This window comes from Crocuta crocuta, unplaced genomic scaffold (genome assembly GCF_008692635.1).
Source record: "Crocuta crocuta isolate KB4526 unplaced genomic scaffold, BGI_CrCroc_1.0 scaffold253, whole genome shotgun sequence".
NCBI classification, from domain to species: Eukaryota; Metazoa; Chordata; class Mammalia; order Carnivora; family Hyaenidae; genus Crocuta; species Crocuta crocuta.
In genome coordinates, this window is record NW_027529451.1 from 2,703,197 (window position 1) to 2,727,571 (window position 24,375).

Below are 24,375 nucleotides of genomic sequence, written 5' to 3' on the forward strand. Positions count from 1 at the left end.
TTTGAGCCCCGCGTTGGATTCTGTGCTGACAGCTCAAGAGCCTGGAGCCTGCTTCGGATTCTGTGTCCTCCCTTTCTCTCTGCTCCTTCCACACTCACACTGTCTCTCTCAAAATTAAATAAATATTAAAAAATATTTTTTAAAATAAATAAAGTAGCCAGTAGAGGGGTGCCTGGGTAGCTCAGTTGTTAAGCATCCAACCCTTAATTCTGGCTCAGGTCATGATCTTGCTGTCCTGGGATTGAGCACCACGTTGGGCTCTGTGTGAGCACGGAGCCTGCTTAAGAATCTCTTTCTCCCTCATCACCTTTCCCCTCATCGTTCACACACACTCTCTCTCTAAAATAAAATCTTAAAAAAAGAACAAAAGAAAAATAAATGAAGTAGCCAGTAGAACCTGAGATCCGTATCTAAGCCAGCCAAGCAATTCTCCATGTCTGTTCTCTAGAAATTTGACTATTCATGTCCCCTTGCATACCGAAATACTTTAATGCCATTTATACAATGGGGTTTCAATTTTGCATCCCATATGTGCTTCAGTAATCTTTGTCAGGAGTTACGGAAACAATAGAAGTATTGCTCATTTTGGTCTTAGACGAATTGTAAATCAGACACGAATATGTGTTTACACCAGGCAGTTTCCCGTTGCTGCCGATCTTGATCATTTTTTCACGTTGGAGCACCATTCACACCATTTCAGTTCTTGTTTTCATCCATTCTGTTAGCCGGTAATCCATCCGTCATTCTCTCTTGGTGAGATTTTGTCCTCTGGCCCAAACTGTGTGGCTGCTCCAGTCCTGACATTGACCAGTAACCGGACAACTGAACGTGGGTTATCCCACTGCTCGCCACAGGCTGTCCTTCCTCTGATTTAACACCCATTTATAAGCTAAGGCAAAGCAAGTCAGCCTAGTCTGCAGCCCATGAATTTCCATTGCCTGGCTAATTAAGTGATGCTTTCTCAGGTGCTTCCCTTAAACTGTTTCACAAATGCGTCTCCAGTGTTTTCTTTCAAATCAGCAGCAGCAGAAATGCTAAGAACGTACTGCCATGTCCCCTAGTTCTTGTCTGGACGAGGTATTTCTTTTCAGCCTGGAACCCCAACTGATGGCAGCTGATTTTATGAAGAATTTTTCAACCCCTGCCTGTCTTCATTTCTTTTGATTCTTGGAGCAGTGAGCCTGGTGGTATCTGTTGTTACCCATATCAGGTTGTGACTTGTTTGTGTCATTTATTTATTCTTTGCTTACCTTGATTCCTGGTCCCCTGAACCTTGTTAGAGAAAACCCAGAAGAAATTGGGATGGTATCTAAGCATAAATTTGGTGCCTAATGGGTGATGGGGTCTTCTTACCTGCAAAAGATCAGAGGAGCGAATTTTGGGTATCCCTACCCACCTCTCTTCTGTGTCCAGTGATGATATGTTAGATGATTCTTGAAATTGGCTATGATCAGAGTATTTACCCCATGGAAATCAGCAAACACTGCAAATCAGGGCTCTCCCACCCCCTACCCAGAGAGCCAGTTGTTAAATATTTGCTAGCAACACCACTGGGCAAAGGTCAGCCTATATTTGGCATCGTCAGGATTTTACAGAAGTGTTTGAAAATGTTTCAGAGGAAACTGCAGCTGTTTCTCTAAATCCATGGATCCCAACCCTTTCAGACCCAGTGTCTCCTTTATGTACTAGATATTTTATTACACATTCTATGCCATTCTGAAATGAAATGCATAGATGATATACTCTATCTGCACAAAACTTTTGTAAAGAGATCAGCCTAATCCCCAATGATAATATAAATGAAAAATAAAAGTGATTTACAGTAAATTTGTACTTTAATAAGTACATGTATGAGCAGGACTACACTGGAAAACAGGATGAGGTTAGCCGAATGCTCATACCCTTATGTAGAACTGGTATGAGAGCATCAGCTACAATGCAGACTGATGAAGTGAGGTTTTGGTGAATCCAAGTCATTTTCTGAAAAGGTGAGCACTTGGTCAAATTCTCTGCAATACAGAATGTAATCTTCCCTCAGTGCACAAGGTTACTGCATCTTGGAAGTTCCCGTACCTATTAAAACCATACAAAGAAATAGTCTGTGTATATGTATAAGAAAGAACTCATTTCTAGGTTCAGGTTATTTACTTTTGTAAATTACCTACATTCTGAAGTTGTGTGGAATGTAGGTAGCTCTTCACTACACAGAACAGCTGACGTTCTAGTAGCAGCCACCAAATGCCAGCAGTACCCCTGGTCACAAAGGCAAGCAAAAATATCTCCCAAAGACTCACAAAGCAGCCTAGGAATAGGGCAGCCTTGGTGGAGAACCAGTACTCTAAATCCAGACCAAAGACTTGCCCTCGAGGGCCTGACCTGTACCCCTCTGCTTTGATGGGTTGATATCAAAACGGAGAATTTACCAGCTGAAAGGATGGTGAACCCTAGGCATCCAGAGACGAGGTCCCAAGCTACCCGCACGCTCTGCAAGTTGAACAGGTGCACAGATAACTGGGAGACCTAGCAGGGGGCTTTTAAGAAGGGGACAGTACAAAAAAGACTCCTGTCTAGCAGGGACATTGCAGCAGGAGCCTGGGAACTAGGAGGCTGGACGAGGAAGAGGGGTGGGAGCAGCTGACTTGGGGAAAACGGTAAGCTCCAAATGGAAGAGCCAGTCCAGCTATAAAAATGGAGTGCTCTCCGGGAATGGTGGGTGGCATGAGAAGTAGTCTTTATGGGGCATTACAAAGCTGGGGACTCCTTGGAAATAACTCTGTAAATTACCTAATGGCTCTTGGCTTCTATTAATACGTTGTGCTCAAGGTGTATCTTAGTGGAGAATGGATAGCAGACAGTTACCTAAAGGAAAATTAGTATTTGCTTTTTCTTTTGTCCTCTGTGCCTCATTGCCTTTTTTTTTTTTTTCTGCTGCATTTAATTTCTTGGTTACTTATTTAAAAGATAAAAATTATGTGCTGGTATATTGAGGCTTTGACATTCCTTCAGTAGGTGTTGCTAATTAACCAAGGGCCGTAGTTATATAGATGCTGACATAAGGTTTCATCAAAATGCTCTTTGCACTTTAGAGTTAAATATTCAAAGCTAGTTCTGTAGTGAGTCCTAGCCTCCCCATCTCCACTTACCCAGTATTTGGCCTGCTCATGGTACAAACTCTTTACCTTCTCATGATTGTTGGCTGGAGGGGCGCCTGGGTGGCTCAGTTAGTTAAGCGTCCAACTTCGGCTCAGGTCATGATCTCACAGTTCGTGGGTTCAAGTCCCGCATCAGGCTCTGTGCTGCTAGCCAGCTCAGAGCCTGGAGCCTGTTTCAGATTCTCTGTCTCCCCCTCTCTCTGAGACTCTCCTGCTCACGCTGCCTCTCACTCTCTCTCAGAAATAAATAAAACATTAAAACAATTTAAAAAAAAAAAGATAGTTGGCTGGAGCAGTTGTTCTCAAACTTCTTCAATACAAGGACCAATTAAGAGGAATTTTATTTAAAAATTCTGTGACTCATGCGTCTCATCCACTTTTTATTTTTTAAGTAAACTGTTTCATTGCAATATACATACAAAGACATGCATAAATCATAAGTATACACCATGATGGATTTTTTTAATAACTGAACATACACATTTAACCGGCACCCAGATCAAGAAACAGAATATGACCCGAGCACCAAAAGCCACTTTGTACCTTCATTTATTCACCAGTCCTGACACAAGTATAACAGGTATCTTAACTTCCAATAGTATAGATTAATAAGGCCTGTGTTTGATCTTTATATAAATAGAATCACTGAGCTGTACTTTCTCTGTTGGAGCTTTTATCACTGAATATTAGTTGTGGCATTTATCTGCACTTGAATATAGTGAAGTTCATTCTCGTGGCTGGAGAGAATTCTATTGCATGAATACCTCATGTTTTATTTATTCATTCTACCATTGATGTATACTTGGGTAGTTTTCTGTTTGGCACTATGATGATTAGTGCTGCTTTGACCACTTTTTCGGTACATGTCTTTTTATGTAAACATACATATACATTTCTGTTGGCTGTACACATAGGAATGGAATCACCACATCCTAGGGTTCAAAGAATGTCAGATTTCAGTAGATACTGGCAAATGGTCTTCCAAAATAGTTATGCAAATGTCCATGCCCATTAGCCATATATGAAAATCCAGATTTCTTCATACCCGAGGTGTCATTGTTTATTTGCTTTAATTTTAGCCATGGTGATGTAGTGCTGTTTCATTGTGGTCTTAAATTTTGTTTCCCAGAAAACCAGTGAATACCTTTGCAGCCATGGCTGGTGGGTATTCAGCTCAACCACACTCACATGAGCCAACATTATCATAATACAGATTAATGTCTGTACTATACTGGTTGTTAAATATTGTTTTCTATGACAGCTTTATTGAGGTATGATTCACATTAAACTGCATGCCTTTAAAGTATAAAATTTGCTAAGTTTTGAGATAGGTATAGACCTGTGCACGATCAAAATAATGAACATATACAACAAAGGAAACCATAAGCAAAATAAAAAGGCAACATACCAAATGGGAGAAATTATTTGCAAATTATGTATCCAGTAAGTGATTAATCTTCAAAACATATAAAGAACTCCTACAACTCAATAGCAAAAAATAAATAAACAATTCAATTTAAAAATGGAGAAAAGATCTGAATAGAGGTTTTTCCAAAGAAGAAATACAGATCCCCAATGGATACATGAAAAGGTGCTCAACATCAATAATCATCAGGGAAATGAAAATCAGAGTCACAATTGGGTATCATCTCATGCCTGTCAGAATAGCTATTATAATTTTTATTTCCTTTTTTAATGTTCATTTATTTATTATTTTGAGAGAGAGCATGAGCAGGGGAGAGGCAGACACAGGGAAAAAGAGAAGCCCGAGCAATCTCCACACTCACCATGGAGCCTGATGCAGGGCTCAATCTCACAATCTTGGGATCATGGCCTGAGCCAAAATCAAGAGTTGAACCCCTCACTGACTGAGCCACCTAAGCACCCCATGAATGGCTATTATAAAAAATACAAGAGATAAGTGTTGGAGAAAATGTGGGAAAAGGGAACCCTTTTGCGCTATTGGTGGGAGTATTAATGCAGCCATCATGGGGAAAAAAATGAAGTTTCCTCAAAAACTTACAAATATAACTACCATATGATCCAGCAATTCTACTTGTAGGTATTTATCCAAAGAAAAATAAAAACACTGACTTGAGGGAAAAGAAACTAACTTGAGAAGATACCTGCACCTCCATGTTCATTGCAGCATTATTTCAGTAGCCTAGACATGGAAGAAATGAGGTGTCCCTCAATGGAAGGATGTATAAAGAAGATGTGGTATGTATACGCAGTGGCATAGTACTCAGTCATTAAAAAATAAAGAAGGAAATCTTGCCATCTGGGACAATATGGATAGACCCTGAGGGCATTCTGCCAAGTGACAAATACCATACCATCATATTTATCTGTAAAGTCTAAAAACAAAAACTGAGTTCGTAGATACAGAGAACAGATTGGTGGTTGCTAGAGGCATGGGGTGGTGGGTGGGAGAAATAGGCGAAGGTCATCAAAAGTAGAAACTTCCAATTGTAAAGTAAGTCCTGGATATGTAACATACATCCTGGTGACTATAGTTAATAATACTTTATTTTATATTTGAAAATTGCTTGGAGAATAGGTCTGAAAAGTTCCCCTCACAAGAAAAACATGTATAACTATGTACGATAATGAATCTTAACTAGACTTACTGTAGTGGTCATTTCACAATATGTACATAAATTGTATCATTATGTTGTACACCTGAAACTGCTATCATATGTCAGCTATATTTTAATTTTTAAAAATAATGAATATATCACCACCACCCCTAGAAGTTTCTCCATATGCTTTTGTAATCTTACCCTTCTGTCCCTCTCTGTTGTCCCAAACCCTGTCCTTAGGCAACCAATGATCTGCTTTCTTCCACCACATATTAGTTTGGGTTTTCTTTTCTTTTTTTTTTTTTAAACAATTCCTTTAAAAAAAATTTTTTTAACATTTATGTATTTCTGAGAGACTGAGAGAGACAGAGCATGATCAGGTGAAGGGCAGAGAGAGAAGGAGACACAGAATCCAAAGCAGGCTCCAGGCTCCGAGCTGCAAGCACAAAGCCTGATGTGGGGCTTGAATTCACAAGTGATGAGATCATGACCTGAGCTGAAATTGGACACCCAACCAACTGAGCCACCCAGGCACCCCTAGTTTGAGTTTTCTAGAATTTCCTTATATAAATGGAACCATACACTAAATGTATTTTGTGTCTGTCTTTTACTCAGCATAATTATTATGAAATTCATTCTAGGTTGTAACATGTATCAGTAGTTCATTCCTTTTTATTGCCAAGAGTTTTCATTATATGGATATACCACAGGTGATGAAGTCACCTGATGGGCAGTTGGGTTTCCAGTTTGGGGCTAGAAATAAATGGTTGTATGATTTTACACTTCTAACTGGTTGAGAGTTTCAGTATCTCTACATCCACAGCAACATTTGATATGGTGGCCTTTTTCATTTTAGAGATTACAGTAGATTTGTTGTGGTATCTCATTGTGATTTTAATTTGAATTTCACTAAGAACTAATAATGTTGACATTTTTTCATGTGTTTATTTGCCATCCATATATTTGATGGCATTCCATTTTTAAATTTTATTTAAATTTTAATATAACATGCAATATTGGTTTCCAGAGTAGAATGCAGCGATTCATCACTTACATACAGCACCCAATGCCCATCATAACAAGTGCCCTCCTTCATATCCATCACGGCATCTTGCCCGCCTCCCCCCCACCTCCCCCCATCAACCCATAATTTGTTCTCTATCATTAAAAGTCTTTTGTGGTTTGTTGCCATCTTTTTATTTCCCCTCCCCCTTGCCCTAAATTCATCTCTTTTGTTTCTTAAATTCCACAGGAGTGAAATCATATGGTATTTGTCTTTGCCTGATTGACTTAGCATAATACCTTCTAGCTCCATCCACATTATTGCAAATGGCATGACTTCATTCTTCTTGTTGGCTCGGTAATATTCCAGTGTGTGTGTGTGTGTGTGTGTGTGTGTGTGTGTGTGTGTGTTGGTCTGTACCACATCTTCTTTATCCATTCATCAGCCTGTGGACATTTGGGCTCTCTCCATAGTTTAGATATTGTTGATAATGCTGCTATAAACATTGAGGTGCATGTACCCCTTTGAATCCCTATTTTCGTATCCTTTCGGTAAGGACCCAAGTGCAATTGCTGGGTCGTAAGGTAGTTCTGTTTTCAGTTATTTCAGGAACCTCTGTATTGTTCTCCAGAGTGGCTGCACCAGTTTGCATTCCCACCAAAGGTGCAAGAGGGTTTCCCTTTCTCTGCATCTTTACAAACACCTCTTATTTCTTACGTTGTTAATGTTAGCCATTCTGACAGGTGTGAGGTGGTATCTTTGATGATATGTCTGCTCGAATTGCTCACTAGGGATGGAGGGTAGGGGGTTTGCTTTCCTAGTTTCAAATTTGAGTTTCTTTATTCTGGATATAAATTCATTATCTCATACATGTTTTGCATGGTTTCCTCCTACTTTTTGGTTTATCTTCTCATAATGTAGAGTCTTTCAAAGAATAGACATTTTTGTTTTTGTTTTGTTTTTTAAGTAGGCTGCACACCCACCGTGGGCCGGGGTCACATGACCCCATCATCAAGAGTCCCATGTTCCGACAGAGCCAGTCAGGTGCTCCTCGGAAAAAAAGAAGTTCTTAATTGTGATAAGATTCACACTGTTAAGTTGGTTTGATATCTCATACTTTGGTGTTATTTCTAAGAAACCTACACCCACCCTGAGGTCATAAGACTTTTCCTTTGTTTTTCTTTTGAAAGTTGATGTATGCTGAGCTAATTTTTGTATATAGTGTGGGCTTTGGATCAAACCATACTGTTCTCTCGTTTTTGTTTTTGGTTTTGGTTTTTTTTTGCAATGGCTATTGCAAGGTGCTTGCTCTGTTTTTTGAAAAACTTTTTTTTTTCTTCTGGCCTGTATATAGGTTGAATTAAAGAATTAAAGGGGCGCCTGGGTGGGTTAGTCGGTTAAGCGTCCAGCTTTTGCTTAGGTCATGATCTCGCGGTTCGTGGGTTCGAGCCCCGCGTCGGGCTCTGTGCTGACTGCCAGCTCAGAGCCTGTTTCAGAGTCTGTGTCTCCCTCTCTCTCTGACCCTCCCCTGCTCATGCTGTCTCTCTCTCTCTGTCTCCTAGAAATAAATAAAACATTTTTAAAAATTTTAAAAAAAGAATTAAAGCACAAGGCTTATGCTGTGGATTTTATTTGGTTGTTGTTGTTGTTCATGTATTTATTTACAGGGGGGAGGGGAGAGAAAGTGAGCAGAGGAGGCACAGAGAGAGGGGGAAAGGGAGAATTCCAAGCAGGCTCTGTGCAGTGAGATCATGACCTGAGCTGAAATCAAGAGTTGGACACTTAACAGACTGAGCCACCCAGATGCCCCATAGACTGCATTTTTTAAAATGGTATCATTTAATAATTAGTCCTAATTTTGTTTTGCACATAGTAGGGCCATTTCAGTTGCCTTGAAACAATAGATCATAGTTGGTACCAATTTTAAATTTTTACCAAGTTGTATGTGGCTCTACTAAACAGTGTCTGCTAAGAAGGGCTTTGTGTTCATTTATTCATTCAATTTATTCATTTGACAAACATTTGTTGAAGGATTTCAATGCCATGTAATGTTCTTATTATTAGTGTTATTGCAGTGAAGTGGATAGAGTTCCTGCCGTCACGGAGATTACTTTCAATTATGGGAGATATACAAACAATAAGTGTTTGCCAGGTAGTTCTAAAGGCTATACATTCTAAAACGTAGGCTCAAGGAACAGAAAGTGATGGACATGACCTAGGGGTCTTGTTTTTTAAAATCATCAGTGTTTCAGTTAAGGCAACATATTAAAAAAGATCCAAAGAAAGGGACAGAATAAGTCATATTTATATCTAAACAAAGTATTCCAGGCAGAGCAAAGATAAACTCAAAGACACTGAAGAAATATATTGGCACATTTTAGAAATAGGCACAGAGGGTTCTTAGGTATTTTAATTAAGAATTTTATTTTATTGTTTTAAACTTTTTTTAACACAAACTTATTTTCGAGACACAGACAGAGCACGAGCAGGGGAGGGGCAGAGAGAGAGAGACTCAGCATCCGAAGCAGGCTCCAGGCTCTGAGCTGTCAGCGCAGAGCCCAAGGCGGGGCTCAAACCAGCAACCGTGAGATCATGAGCTGAGCCGAAGTTGGACGACGCTCAACCGACAGAGCCACCCAGGCGCCCCTGAATTAAGAATTTTAGACCCTGAGGAAACCATCAGTACTATCGAGTTCTAGGATTGCCGGTAGATTTCATCTTCGAAGCCACTTCAAATGGATTGGTAGTAAATGCCTGTAGCTCTACTCAGCCACTTTTTTCTGTGACGATCCGTACCATAAATATCTTCAGCCTTGTGGAACATAATGTTTCAGTCGCCTCTGTTGTTTTATAAAAGCAGCCACAGACAATACATAAACAAACACACGTGAGAGTGTGCTGTGCTCCAATAAAACTTTATTTCACAACAGAAGGTAGGCCGGACCGGGCCCTTGGAGGCTGCCAACCTCCGGGCCGGCATGCTGCTGAGCAGCCTTTCCGGGATCTTTCCAAGGGAAGCACCTTAGAGAGTCTGTCATGGGCTTGCACGGAGCACCTGAGTCGTGTACGTGCCACTGTGAGTTACAACAGGCTCCTCGTGTTACCGATTAGACTGGACAGGTTCTCACAAGCTGTTAGTGGAAAGTTAGATCTCTGGGCTCCCGGCTCAGTTTTTTTACACTCTCCTGCCCTTACCTCTTCAGATTTGCCACGAATTACTTTACAAAGAGGACAGTAAGAGAGTTCTGAAGGTTACCTCCCTCTCCAAGTGCAGCTCGGATGGCTAGAACCAGCCCAGGCCTGGATGGTAGTGTTTCCTGGGAAGCCGTTGGTAATGTCCAGGGTTAGAAATGAGGGCTTCTGCGGATCTTTCTCACCTTCCGCCTGGGCCACAGAAGTGCACATGAAACTTTGTCATTTCTATCTGGATCCGGAGCACCTCAGGCAGTGGAAATGAGCTGTGTTCCCCTGCTATTGACCAGTCCTCACCGTGGGAAAAGGGAGAGGAGCCTGGCCCAAGTAGGGAAGAAAAGCAGGTCTTTAACGCAAGGCAAGGGGCTGGGCACTTGTATAAGGGGGTACCAAGATGACTCTTTTTCTTAAAGGGTCTTAAGTTTGTTTATTTATTTTGAGAAAGAGCAAGAGAGAGAGAGGGAGAGCGAAGCAGAGAGAGGGAGAGACAGAAGTCTTTCTTACTTTAAATTTTAAACACATCAAAAGAGATTTGATTAATTAGACTATAGACTAAACTTGATGTTAAAACTTACCCCAAACTATGATAGCGTAAATATCACAGAGGTTTAATTTTCTCTCATGTAATTGCCCTGAGATAAACAGTCTAAGCTGGTAGGATGGCTGTGCCCCACACGGACATTCACATCCCAGGTTTCTTCCATCTCGTGGCTTTGCCTTCCCCTGGGCAGGTGTCCTTACCTGTTTGGTCTGTACCCGCTCCCGTGGCATTCCAGCCGGCAGGGAAGGGGTGAAACAGCAAGTGGGAGGTGGGGATTTACTCTTTAAGGAAGTGATGTAGAATGAGGGCACAGCACTTCTGATCATATTGTGCCACTGAGAGCATGGTCAATAGTAGCCACACCTAGCTGCAAAGGACGCTGGGAAACATGGCCTCTCTCTGGGTAGCCATGGGTTCAGCTAATTAATAATCTACTGTGGATTTTTAAAGAGGATTATCAATTAGGTGAGAGGCTGGAGTTAACAGTTTCCCACAGAGTTTATAAAGGAGTTGAAAATATTTCTTGGTCTGTTTTCACTGAGTGTGTGAATAATGCCTGATGTCACACAATACTTTGGAGAGTTATAATAGTTTTCCTCATACACTATTTCGCTTAATTCTTTAACATTAGCCTTCTTTAACTAGACATTGTCGTTGGAAGTAGACAGTATCTTCATACACGAGAAGAGTAAGTAAGGCTCCGAAAGATGATGAGCTCACCCAAAGGCATACATCCACAGAGGACACAGCCAAGACTTTAGCCCAGGCTCAGAGCTCTGCTGTTTCCCATCCTAGCAATCTTTCTTAACACCTAATCCTCCAAAGGTTTTCCCATTCTTTGGCATTTGCCGAATGGAATGTCCCATGGTAGCAGAGGCCTGACACGTTAGTGTGCAGAGTAAGTACCTAAGGACCTTGATTAAAATACAGATTACTTTCCCAGAACCTGAGATATATTCCTTAGGTAGCCCTAGGTGTGAAGCTCTAGAATTGCAATGCTCTGGGAATCATTGCGGTGAGCTTGCATTTTATCATTGCATTTGCTTGAACACACAGAGGAGATATTTCATATTTCTCTCTGCTTTTTCCCTTGCTTATACGCATTACCTTAACTTTTGGAACTATTGCTTCTGAAAAATCTTTGCTAATCTCTTTTGAAGCATCTCTAACTCAAAATGAAAAAGCAAATAATGACAAAATGTCAAAAACGAACTTTGGAAGCCACCATGGTATCCTTTCACACAGAAGTTTTCAAAGCCCTTGGTTAAGGTAGCTCTTCAGAAAGTGGCTTTATACCCTGCAGTTTGAAAAGAGAGAGAACATTATTTTTTCATCAAAAATACCGATATTGTATTCATATTGTGTGTGTGTGTATAGGTATAGGTAAGGTACATATATACATATCATTGTTTCCCAACAGAAATTTCAGAGATTTCTACTTGGCTTTATGTTACCCTCAATTCCCATTAAATCACATTGGGCTTTTTTATTTGCCTTTTTCTCTGTCAGACACCAGGATGAATTTAAACTCCCAATCCCTCTCCAATGGCCTCTCTGATGTATTTGCTACTTTTTACATTCCCTTTCCCTGTAGAATCTGATGGAAATTCCTTTTGAGCCTTTAGCTTTCCCTCGGAGTCAAAAACTTTTGTGTTGCTAATAGAACTCAGCTTCATTAGCATTTCAAATCCTGAGATGCTCTTAGAGATCTGTGTGTTAGATCTGAGGGGCTCCCCAGCCACAACCTGATTTATCAAACTTGTTTAACTAAAATCTCCAGTGGCCTGTGCCTTTGACCTTATTTCTGCCAGCACATCTCATCAGGAAATCCTTTTCAAGGAGTCTAGAGAAAGACATGCATAGTCTGAGAAGCTTTACTTTTTTGTCCCTCTCTCTCTATATTGCCTGTTGAAAAGCCATACTTTTAGTTGTTAGATCATGGGTAGATTGTGAATAGATAGATGTATGGGCAAATAGATGAGTGGATAACTAGAAAGGCAGATGGATTGTTAGATGGGTAAATGGATGGATGGGTGGATAGGTGAAGTACATGAATGAATAAGAGGTTAGGATGGATGGATGGATGGAAGGATGGATGGATGGATGGATGGTTGGAAAGATAGTTAATATGCAAGTCTTCCGTCTTGTACAGTCCTTACCATGTAATTAACTATAACTGGCCTTAGTGTTCTTGAGGCTGAATACCATTTCTGCAGAAAACGGCAAGTCATTATCATGTCCTGCATCCCACGGGAGAGAGAAGGGTGGGGCTTGTAGAACAATTCATTGCCATTCTGACTCAGTGTCTGATTTGTAAAATAAACCATTCTCTTACACAAATATATAAAAAAGCTTCAGTGCAATGCTCTTCAACCAGTCACACATAGCAAAATCTCTTGGGGAATGTGCCCTAATTGCATAGGCCTGGACCCCAGCCCCTGAAATGTGCAATCTGGTTGAAACTTAACTGCCCTGATAGAATAGTCTCTGTGCCTGGTAGCAGTAGGTTTTTGAGCTCGGGGTTCCTGACTTAATTTTCTTCTTGCAGACATTCCACTAACACTTTTTAAGAACTTACTATATCTCAGGCAGTGTTGTAAGTGCTTTTTACTTGTATTACCTCATTTAATCTTTACTACAACCTTTTTAATATGTTTACCATGAATATCTCTATTTTATAGGTGAGGAAATTAAGGCATGTAGGTGTTAGGTAACTCGCCCAGGGTCACACAGCTTAATATAGTCAGTGTCCAGACTCCATGGCTCCACTCAACATGCACCACTCTGATGCCTAAACTGACCTTTCAGGGTACTGTGGCCCAATAAAATGTTCTGTGATGGTGAAAATGTTCTATATCTGTGCTGTCCCATGAACATGGGAGCCACTTGCCACATGAAGCTTTTGAGCCCTTGAAATGTGGCTAGTGTGACTAAGTAACTAAGTTTGTAGTTGTACTGAGTTTTAATTAATTTAAACAGCACAGTTTAAGAGCCAACTAATGGCCTCTCTTCATACATATGATTTCAAAAAAAATGAAGTGCTGAACTAGGTGTTAAGGTAGGCATTTCGGTTATAGACATTCTCCTTTATTAATAATGTTAACGTGAAATAATTACAAGGCACTCTTAGAAACCTTTGTTCTTCTTTCCATCATTGAAAAAAGTCTCGCCGTTCTGCTAAGCCCTCTGCCAAGTAGGTGGCACGTCTCCTCTTAGCTCATGGGAAGATGTATCGAGATGAGACAGAAAAAAATAATTTAGGCACAGCACTACAGGGACATCATGGGCAAGTTTTAGCGTGGCGGTGCCATTGGTGTTTATTCTCAGGAGTCACTGTTATATTTTCCATCCCCTCAGTACTGCCATCATAAGGGGGAAAAGAAGTTGATGGAAATAATGGACTTTAAAGCAGGGTTTGGTGGTGGAGGAAAGATAGTACAGGGACATCCGGGCTCATGGGAAGGGGAGATGCCATCCTGCACTCCCTTCTTAAGGAAGTGAAGAGAGTGAAGTAGGAAAGTGGGAAATGATGAACCAAGAGAGAAGAGGGAAGTCTGGATGAAGCGATAGAATAAAAGGGCCATATCAGGGGCGCCTGGGTGGCTTAGTCGGTTAATCGTCCGACTTTCGCNTCTCTCTCTGACCCTCCCCTGCTCACGCTGTCTCTCTCTCTCTCTCTCCTAGAAATAAATTAAAAAAAAAAAACATTTTAAAAAAAAGGGCCATATCATTCTTCATGTGGTATACAAGTTGAAACTGGGTAAAGCTTTAAAGGAGAGGGGCAATTAAAGTATTAATAAAACACAAAAGTATAGAGCTGAGGGTTTCTTTTTTAACATTTATTCATTTTTGAGCGCGAGAGAGAGACAAAGCGTGAATGGGGGAGGGACAGGGAGAGAGGGAGACACAGAATTGGAAGCAGGCTCTAGGCTTGAGCTGACAGCACAGAGCCCAATGCAGGACTTCAACCCACTAACCTTGAGATCATGACCTAAGCCAAAGTCTGATGGTCAACCGAATGAGCCACCAGATACCCTGAGCTAAGTTTTAAGGAGATAGACACAAGGCAAGATACAATTTGGTGAAATTGTTAAAAAGAAAAAATGGTTTAGAACAGAGGTAGACAACTATAGACCATGAGACAACCCCAGTCCACTGCTGGTTTTTGTAAATAAAGTTTTATTGAACACACCCATGCCCGTTTACACATATATATATGTAACAAAAGGGGAATGTATATTAGCACAACAATTTGGAGTACAATTTTGTGTAGTCATCACATTTTAACGTGCACATCATCTTTGACTTGACCCTACAGCTACTAGAATTTTATCTAGCACATGTTTTGTGACTCATGCCCACAGGGCTTCTTAAACACTGAAAAACTGGAAACAGGCTAAATGTCCAGTAGGTGAGCGCTGGCTAAATGAGTTACAGTGCATTAATGTAAAGAGATTCTATTCAGGTTTGGGGTTTTGTTCTTTAGTGGGAGTTCTACGTGCACTGTTTATTATGACGGGATCTCAAGAAATACTGCCAAATAGAAAAATGTTACAAATCGGTACATATTATGTGTGTAAAAGCAGCAGACAGCCCCCACAAAAGATATACAGATCCGCTGCCCAGCAACTTTTCATTTTATACCTTCTAGACCAGACTATGAGTTTTTATGATGTATATTACTTTTAAAGTTTTTATTTTAATTCCAGTGTAGTTGACATACAGCATTGTATTGCTTTCGTACGTACAATATAGTGATTCAACTATTCTGTATATTACTCAGTGCTCGTCATAGTAAGTGTACCCTTAATCCCCTTCACCTATTTCATCCACCCCACCCCCCACCCACCTCTCCTCTGGTAGCCATCTGTTTGTTCTCTCTAGTTAAGAGTCTGGTTTTTTGCTTTGTCTCTCTTTTTTTTCTTTATTCCTTTGTTCATTTGGTTTGTTTCTTTCTTAAATTCCACATATGAGTGGAGTCATATGGTATTTGTCTTTCTCTGAGTGCCTTATTGCATGTAGCATCTCTATCAAATCTACACCCTATAGATCCATTCATGTTGTTGCAGAATGTATTACTTTAAAAAAAAAAAAGTCTAAATTAGAAAAGTGGAAAAATAGGGGTACCTGAGTGGCTCAGTTGGTTAAACATCTGACTTCTGCTCAGGTCATGATCTCACAGTCCGTGGGTTCAAGCCCTGCATCCGGCTCTGTGCTGTAGTGCAGAGCCTGCTTCGGATCCTCTATCTCCCTCTGCCCCTCCCCTGCTCTCACACCCTCCCTCTCTCAAAAACAAACATTAAAAAAAAAGAGGAAATTTTTTTTTAAAAAATGGAAAAATGAACAAGAGAGGAAAACCGAAGATAGGTCTTTCCCAAACTGAGGGATTCAATACTGAGACATTTAGGAAGGCAAGCATTTAAGTTTCAAGTTGAGATCGACAGAAACTGAGGGACTTGAAGAGATGTCTTTATGAGTCTTGCATGGCAAGGCAGAGAAGCGCTAAAGAAACAAATCAAGAGTGGAAAGACAGAAGTGTGCCCCTTGTCCTGGGTAATGGTGTTTTTAAGTACCCAGGTGGGAAGACTTCATTGAGGAAACTGGAAAAAAACAGAAACTGGAGAGAAAGGAACCAAACGAAAGAAGGACACCGTGGCCAACACTCAAGATGGAGAAACATTTTTGAGGAAGAACAGATGTTCCTTGGGGTTCTGAGAAGACCCCGTCTGTAACAGATGCGTTGAGCCGCTCTGCAAGTTCATGTTTGCGACGTGCCTTAACGTCTTCTGGTAGAAGATTCATGGCCATCGGCAGTCCTGGTACATTAGCAGGTGTTCAGATGGGAGGGCCAGAAGCAGTTTCCATGTGTCGATTAGTGTCACCACTTCTCCCAGCCACCAACACAGCAGGCAGCTCTGCCTGGTGGCGTGCAAGTCCCGGGAACAGCGTCAGTGCTTGCCTGGTGCTGGCGACACATCCCTGCCTTGGCTTCCTGACCGAGACACACACATGGCTCAGTGCCCACCATCTATTTTTCTGGCAAAACTGTGGCAAGAGGAGTTGATGGGAGATTCATGGTTAAAATAAATAAATAACATAAAGCAAGCAAACCAAAAAAAAAAAAAAAAACCATGGAAGAGACAGGTGTGTCTTTTAAAATTCTCCGTGTCTTCCTCCCTCCACCCCACCCCCACGTCTGCCTGCACTTTGCATGACTTTGTGCCTCGGGTGGATATGTCTGTGCCTGCGAGAATCTTTTTATTTAGACATCACAAGGCATTTGACCAGTTTTGAACACGGCCGGCTTCAATCCTGGTACACAGAGACGCCGGCTCTGTCTTCACAAGGCTCTCCAGTTCAAACATGTTTGCAGAGCGTGATTCATGGTGTTTCTTTCTGGATTGTCCAGTGGGTAATTGCTGTACGAAAACCAGAGAAACAGATGTAGACCCTGAACCTTGGCTATAAATTTTTGTTTTATGATTATGGGTTTCAAATGTGCTGTGTCACACTGACAAATATACAGTTACTCTGAAACAAAATGGATTTTGGTCTCAAAACTTGTTTTTTTGGTTGTGGTTGGAAATACTTTTATTAGAGTTTCTTTTGTCATTGATCAAACACAAAATAGAGGAGATGGCACGTATCAGAATGTTATTTTATGCCGTACCAAGAGAATATCTGGGGAAGGTTTCTTCTGTTTGTTTAATGCTTAAAATAGGCATCCATTATTTAAATCTCATTATGAACAAATTAGGCCATTTTTTACCTTCTGCCTATTCATTAGTCTTTATGGTACGCGGATATGTATTTAAAGAAGTGTGGCTCATTTGTAAACTTTTCCTAAATAGTACTTAAGAGAAAGAGGGACACCTGGATGGCTCAGTCAGCTAAGCCTCTGAGTTGGGCTCAGGTCATGATCTCACGGCTTGTGAGTTGGAGCCCCATGGTGGGCTCCGTGCTGACAGCTCAGAGCCTGGAGCCGCCTTCAGATTCCGTGTCTCCCTCTCTCTGCCCCTCCCCTGCTCACACTCTGTCTCTCTCAAAAATAAGTAGACATTAAGAAAAATTTTTAAAGAGAAATAATTTAGAGGAAGACAGGTTTTCAAGAAATATGAGAATTAGATTCCCCGATGAAGAAATGATAAGAAACATGTAGCTAAATTTGGGGGCTGCTTTGTAAATTAAAACTTGGATAAAATAATAGCTCTAATAGTTACAATCAGCATAATTAATTCATGATGAGAAATGATGAATAGACTAGTAAGTGCTGTTGCACTATGAGAAACACATAATATTCTATTCACATGGATTGAAATAAAAGAGCAGTATTCAAAAGCCCAAGTTTATTCCTCTACAGTGAAGAGAACCCCAAGGTGATTATAAGTTTAGAATTTCCTGATGCCAGGAAAGAACACACCAGATCTTCTAGTGCCGTCTCTCCCCACCCACCCCTGCGCACTTTGTTACTCTTTCTTGTGCCACGACAGAGAATTGAGGGTAGAAATGTGGGAACAGTCACTTCCCTCCCTAGGTGAGGCTGAAATGAGACCCAGCAGAATTGGGGGGACACCTTCCCCATCTTCACCTTGCGATCAGTGCACCCTGCCCTTTGGAAGGATGATTGAAGAAGGGGTGCTGTGGCCTCCCTGGGTGAAAGATACCCGAGAAGCTGGCAGTGGGGACCATGCTTCTTTCTTAATTCTTCCCGACATCCTTTAAATGTAGCTGCTTCCTTCTCTCCCCTCGAATACCTTTTCATCCACCTGCATTCTCACCTGTGGGTCCACATGTGAGTTTCCGAGGAACCCTTCGGGACCTGAAGTAAGCATTTGGAGCTGTAAGCCCAGGCACACAGAGATTGGCACATCATGCGGTGCTGCTTGCATCTTTACAACCATCTTAATGGCAGCGTGTTAAATGTTTTGTGCATTTCTCTGTATTCCTTGCTTAAGGTGTGTGTTTCCTTTGTAGTTAAAGGGTTTCTTATAAACCTCTGTTATCAAATGACGGCCAACTGAAAAAGAGAGAGAGAGAATTAACAAACACAGTTTCAGCAGAATCTCACCCCTCTGTCGTCCCGGACTTCTCAACAACGAGGGCTGAGCTTGCTGGGCTGAAAATTGTTTTAATGTACCTTTCATAAAAGGGTCTTTGACTCAGCAAGTGTGTGCGACGCATACTTTTCATGTTATACCATGAGTGCCACTTAGCAACTCCTGGAGACAGAGCAGCTTTCAGCATGGGGCATGGTGTCCCCCCCACCCCACCCCAGGCTTCTAAAAGGCCCAGATGCCAATGCACATTCCAGCACTGTCCACAGAAAGGAGACCTGAGAAGCACTCTTCCCTGCAGGGGGCCAGGAAACCTTCCCTCCTGCCCACCCACTTACCTGCCCTGTTTGGAGAATTACAAGTAAATATCGGAGAGGTAGTGGAGGAGGCAGGGTGTTTTAATTCCTCCCCAGTTTGCTCTTTCGGATGTACATTGCAGCCTTTTAAACAAGTTGTGCAAAATGGCTGCAATGTGGATTGACTCTGCCTCTGAAAGCTCTTTGCCTGGGTTTGCTTGTAAATACTACATGTGTCCTTCTCCGTCTTCTAAGACTGGCTAAAAAGCTTCTCCTCCCTTGCAGTTGGGTCAGTATGGCCAGGATAAAAAAAAAAAAGGATCTCTTCCTCTTCAAAATATTCTAATAAATAACCAAGATTGAGCAGAGGGCTAGGATTGGGGAAAACTGGCCCTTGGAAATATAAAACCTTCACATGTAACCAGTTTTCAAAATATGTGTTTAATTATGTGGTGGTTGGGTGTGCGTGTGCGTATGTGCATGAGATGACGGAGGTCACCAACATGCTATTTGGGGTGCAAGGCTGTGGGAAGAGCAAAGTAATCACTCTGGAGTAGGATTCCAGGGAGCTAGGTTCTAGACATGGCTCCGAGTTTTGTGGCCTCTGATAGGTCTCCGTCTCCCGTCTTGGGCTTCCATTTCCCCAGGCGAAAAATAAAAGGATAAAATCCCAGTTAGCATTTGTTTCAGGATACGGTATCACACGATACTTTTTGGGGGTGGCAGAGTGGCGGCTCACAGCAACCCACTGAAGTGGGTGGTCCTCTAGCCCCATTTTACAGATGAGAAAACTGAGGCTCAGAGAGCTCAAACACTTGTCTCAGATCACACAGCTGGTTAAAAGGTAGAACTGGAAGTGACATCAATCTCACTTGGGAGTCCCACACCCACTCTTGACCTCTGTGTTTTCTCAGATCAGGACCTGAAATCCTGTACACACGTGTGATTCCATGTGTGTTTGGGGCAGGAGTAACTAGTTCTGGACTGCTGCATATAGACTGGAGAGAATTTTTTTTTTTTTTTAAGTAAATGAATCCAGAAAGCTAGATTATTACTGCAGGGCAAATGCAATCCCTCCAGCCAGGGCTTTGCAAGAGGGCTAAAGACGGGTTAAAAAAAAAAAAAAATCAAATCAAATGGAAAGTTTCTCAACCCCAGGCTTCCCCGAGGAGTAGCTCTCCTCTCTGCTCGACAGTTTAGGGCTTGCATGTGCTTTTTCGGGAGTGGAAAAATACATAAGTTACAAGGAATTTAACAGACGGGGCCGGGCGCGGGGNCTGTCTGCTTTTGCAGGGCTGCTGGGAGTTTTTAAGCTCTGTGAGAATCCTGGGAGTTGGTGATGTCAGACTCGTTGGGTCATTTGAAGGTTAGCAGCCCGGGAAGGGTTCACCGAAAGTTCACTCGCATATATTAGGCAATTCAATCTTTCATTCTGTGTGACAGAAGTAGTAGGAAGTGAGCTGTTCGGAGGCAGGAGGGTCTATTCTTTGCCAAAGGGGGGACCAGAATTCCCCCATGCGAGCTCTTTGAGGACTGGGATGCCGAGGACGCGAGCGAGCCGGGCAGGGCTTGTCTGGGCACCGTCGGGGTAGGATCCGGACCGCATTCGGAAGGCTTTTTGCAGGCATTTGCTCGGAAGGAGAACTTGGGATCTTTCTGGGAACCCCCCGCCCCGGCTGGATTGGCCGAGCAAGCCTGGAAAATGGTAAATGATCATTTGGATCAATTACAGGCTTTTAGCTGGCTTGTCTGTCATAATTCATGATTCGGGGCTGGGAAAAAGACCGACAGCCTACGTGCCAAAAAAGGGGCAGAGTTTGATGGAGTTGGGTGGACTTTTCTATGCCATTTGCCTCCACACCTAGAGGATAAGCACTTTTGCAGACATTCGGTGCAGGGGAGATCATGTTTGACTGTATGGATGTCCTGTCAGTGAGTCCTGGGCAAATCCTGGATTTCTACACTGCGAGTCCTTCTTCCTGCATGCTCCAGGAGAAAGCTCTCAAAGCATGCTTCAGTGGACTGACCCACACCGAATGGCAGCATCGGCACACTGCTCAATGTAGGTTTATATTTTTCCCTTCTTCTTCCAAGAAAAAAAAAATGAATTGTCTCTCTTGCATGCAATAAAGACATTGGAAACAAACTGCATTGGTAGCAAGACAAAGGATTTAATGATTTAATGCTGAAAGGGTGTGATATGCTGGCGTGCATATTGATTTCCCTCTGCTGAAAATTTCCTGTTAGATGTTTTCTTCCCAAACAGCCCCTCCCGACCCCCGCTCCTTTCCTTACCGACCTTCCAGTCTCTGGAAAACAGTTTTAAAAAGATGCATGGGGGGGAGAGGGGGGAGAAAAGCAGAGTGTGACCACAGGACTTTGAAACATTCTTCAAGTAAGGCAATTGGACACATTGTGCAGTTTTTACTGAGATGTATGCAGAGGGGAATTTAACTTTGCTGTTCTTTGGATTAGCTGCTAGTTGTATATATCCCCCATTGTGTGTTTCAACAGTCCCAAGTAATTAAAATATGACATCGTCCTTGCAAGGAATTTAGCCTAATTAGGGTGGCTGCTGCTCCTGAAGTTCATAAACCACCAGTTAAAGCTGCTGCTTCCAATGTTTTCCTTGCTAAGGAAAGGCAATATTTCTTAGCATTGACCCTGCTGCCACCTTTCCGAGTCACTTTGTTGCTCTAAGAAGTTGCTGTTTTGCTAGAAAACTACTGGCAACGAACACCCCTTGGGCTGAGCCATCCATTATTTCCATATCTTGCAATTCAGCCCAGAACCTGGACATCAGTTAAAGGAAGGGAAATCTAAGTGGAGTAGCCCAGTTTTTTAAAAAAATATTGACTATTTGGTTATCTGATGCTGACATGCCGCCGAGGCACGCATCTGGTCAACAGTAGTGCGGCTGCAGGCTTGAGAAATGACCAGAAGTCCCAGAAAATCCCACGTTCGGGTGGCTGTAGTGGGAGCCGGCATGATGCATCGCTGCCCTGACAGTGATTTAGATAAATGGCTCAGCTATCTATCAAAATGTTTTTAGTACTTTATTTGACAATTCATTGGAGCATTAGCCTGAAAATGACATTTTAAATCTTTGTTTTCAAAGAGGTCAAAGTTTAACTGGAAGAAATTGAGTTTTCCTAATAACATGGTGGCTTATGTAAAGAGGGAGAAGAAAAGGCGGGGGGGGAGGACAGTGACCAGATTTAAATTGCTCTCTGTGAAACTTGTTCTTAGCAATAAAGACTTGCTACTTGGGCTAGGAAATCAACAGGTTTGTAGCTGAAAAATCAATAACCATTTGATGCCAACTGTCTGGCTGTCTGACTTAATATTTGTTACAGCCATAACCAGGGCAAAAAGAATATAATTTTCAGAAGGCGTCTTCATCTTTTAGCTGTACCTCAAATGCCTTTTCTTTCCTGCTGCCTGTTTTCTTTCTGAAGATTTCAAAGAAACTGAGTTGCAAAATAATTTTACAACCCGCTAACAGATCTTTTGGACCTGTCCTCTGTAGCCGTTAAAACAGTGTGAGCAATTTCACTTGGAATCTCAGGGAACCCGAGCTCTTGAGAAAAGTTTTTGGCCCAGGAAAAAGTTCTATGAAACGTATTTTTTAACGAAGGGGAAAAAATGTCCAGGACCCTTGGCGGAAAGCTATTAGACCTAATAGAGCCTTTACAAGTAGACAGTCTCCCTTTGTAATTAACCCTCCAAACATGCCTATTAAGTTGTAGGAGTAGGGGGAAAAGCTTTGTTTGTTCTTGAACAAGTTAAACAAGGGATTTGCCTTATCTGGGGAGAGCGAGTGGTGAATGTGTCATTTGCCTAGGGCCAGCCGATAAGCAAGAAGTGTTGATAACAGCAAAGTTCAGCTAATCAAAGAAACTTGCATTAGAAAAAGTAAATAAAGGCATTTGACAAAGGGATTTCAGAAATTCCAAGGTCTTATTTTTGTAAGCAAGGCAATTAGCGTTTATTGTGGTCAATTTCACAAGGGTTGGAAAAGCATATCCCAGCTATAGGCTAAATGAATAAATTGTAAAAATTGCTTTTGCCCCTGCAATGGTCATAAACCACTTTATGACCGTCCGTTTAGTTGTTCAAGAGAGTTAAGTTTTTAAGCATAAATAAAAATTCTCACAAATGTCTGCCACATGGTATTTGGTTCAGGGTGGCATAGCTTGTTAGGACTTTGGAAATAAAAGCATATTAGGGCTTCGTTTGGATAGATAAGAGCATAAAAACCACAAGCTTTTCCATTTTACTTAATGACTGTTTTGACGAGAAGCAGATCTGTTTGCGCTTATAGCACAGAGGAAGCAGTGGGCAAGGAGGGGAAAAAAAATCGCACTAAATGCAACCAACAGTATTTTCTGCCTTGAGATTCTGGTTTTTTTTACATGTGTATGTGTGTAGTAATCAGAGTAAACCCTTTGAATGTAAAACACACCAGAAGCAAAAGTGTTAGAATATACTCTTTAGTTTCTTTTGTAATTTTAACGTCAGAGAAATGCCATGCCAACCAGCTACCGGTTTGAGTAGGGCCTGTGAATCGCTTGTTATAAAATTCGAAGTCAGGATTAGCCAGCTACTAAGGGAATGTGGTATAAATAATACGATTTAAGACTGCCCCTGGTAGGTATCATAGTCACAAAGTTTCTATTCAGATGCCTTACGGATTATCTTGGTTTTCGGGCCTCCAGATGTTTTCAGCATTAATTGCTCAGTGGGCATAGGATAAATCCTAATATTTGTGGTCTAAATATAGTTGCTTTCGGTGAAATCATGAGTGTGACAACTTCTTGGCCCTCTTCCCTGTGCTCTCCATGCTCAGCACATCAAAAGAAGAAAGGGAAAAGAAATATTTTCTTTTTGAAATCGTATTTTGCCCATTAATGAGGAGAAATAATCTGTTTTAAAAACAAACAGTGATGTGTGATTAAGGAAGGAAGAAAAGTCCCCTTCTCAAAGCCCTGGGACCTGAATTTTAAGTATTAAACAGTATCCAAATCCTCTCCTAGTGAGATATAAATTGGGGTCAAAGTGGCAAAATCAAAGATACCCTCTGAAAGAGAGACTAAGTAAAGACTGACAGCCACCGTATGAATTGAATGGGGTTTTGAATAAATATTTCGATGAAAAGGCTCAATTGTTTTTCTAAAGTAGGACATAATTTTCTGCTTCTCGGCCACATGACAGTGGTAACTAATACCATCAGAAAGGAGAAAGAAAAGGGACTTTTGCTTACATCTCAGAGTGCAGGATAGGGTCGTCTGAAGAGAAGCGGAAAATTCACGAAGTTTTTCCTCCCTGTAGAAAAAAATAGAAATACTAAAAATTCTGCCCGTATGCTGATACCTTGGTACTTGGGTAGGAAAGTGTTGATGTGTAAACTAGAAGAAAAAAAAACAACCCACTTGAGTTTAAATTTTATCACCAGAAAACTGTAGATTCCAGAAAATAAAACCAGAGAGGTAGACCTCTGTCTGCTTAAACTTAGGCTATAGAATCAATCTGAAGCACCAGTTAGAATTTGATTT

General features: G+C 41.5%; 1 protein-coding gene across 2 annotated transcripts in view; it reads left to right on the forward strand.

Moving 5' to 3' along the window:
* The window catches only part of RARB (retinoic acid receptor beta), a 396,214-nt gene that overhangs the window by 210,894 nt on the left and 160,945 nt on the right, over positions 1-24,375 (forward strand). The window contains exon 1 of one of the 2 annotated variants that reach the window (XM_077760725.1): positions 20,289-20,882. The exons of the other annotated variant lie outside the window; for it this stretch is intronic. Coding sequence (XP_077616851.1) covers positions 20,726-20,882 — 157 coding nt within the window. The 5' untranslated portion in view covers positions 20,289-20,725. Of the gene's footprint in view, positions 1-20,288; positions 20,883-24,375 lie in introns of those variants that run through there. 2 annotated transcript variants of the gene reach the window in all.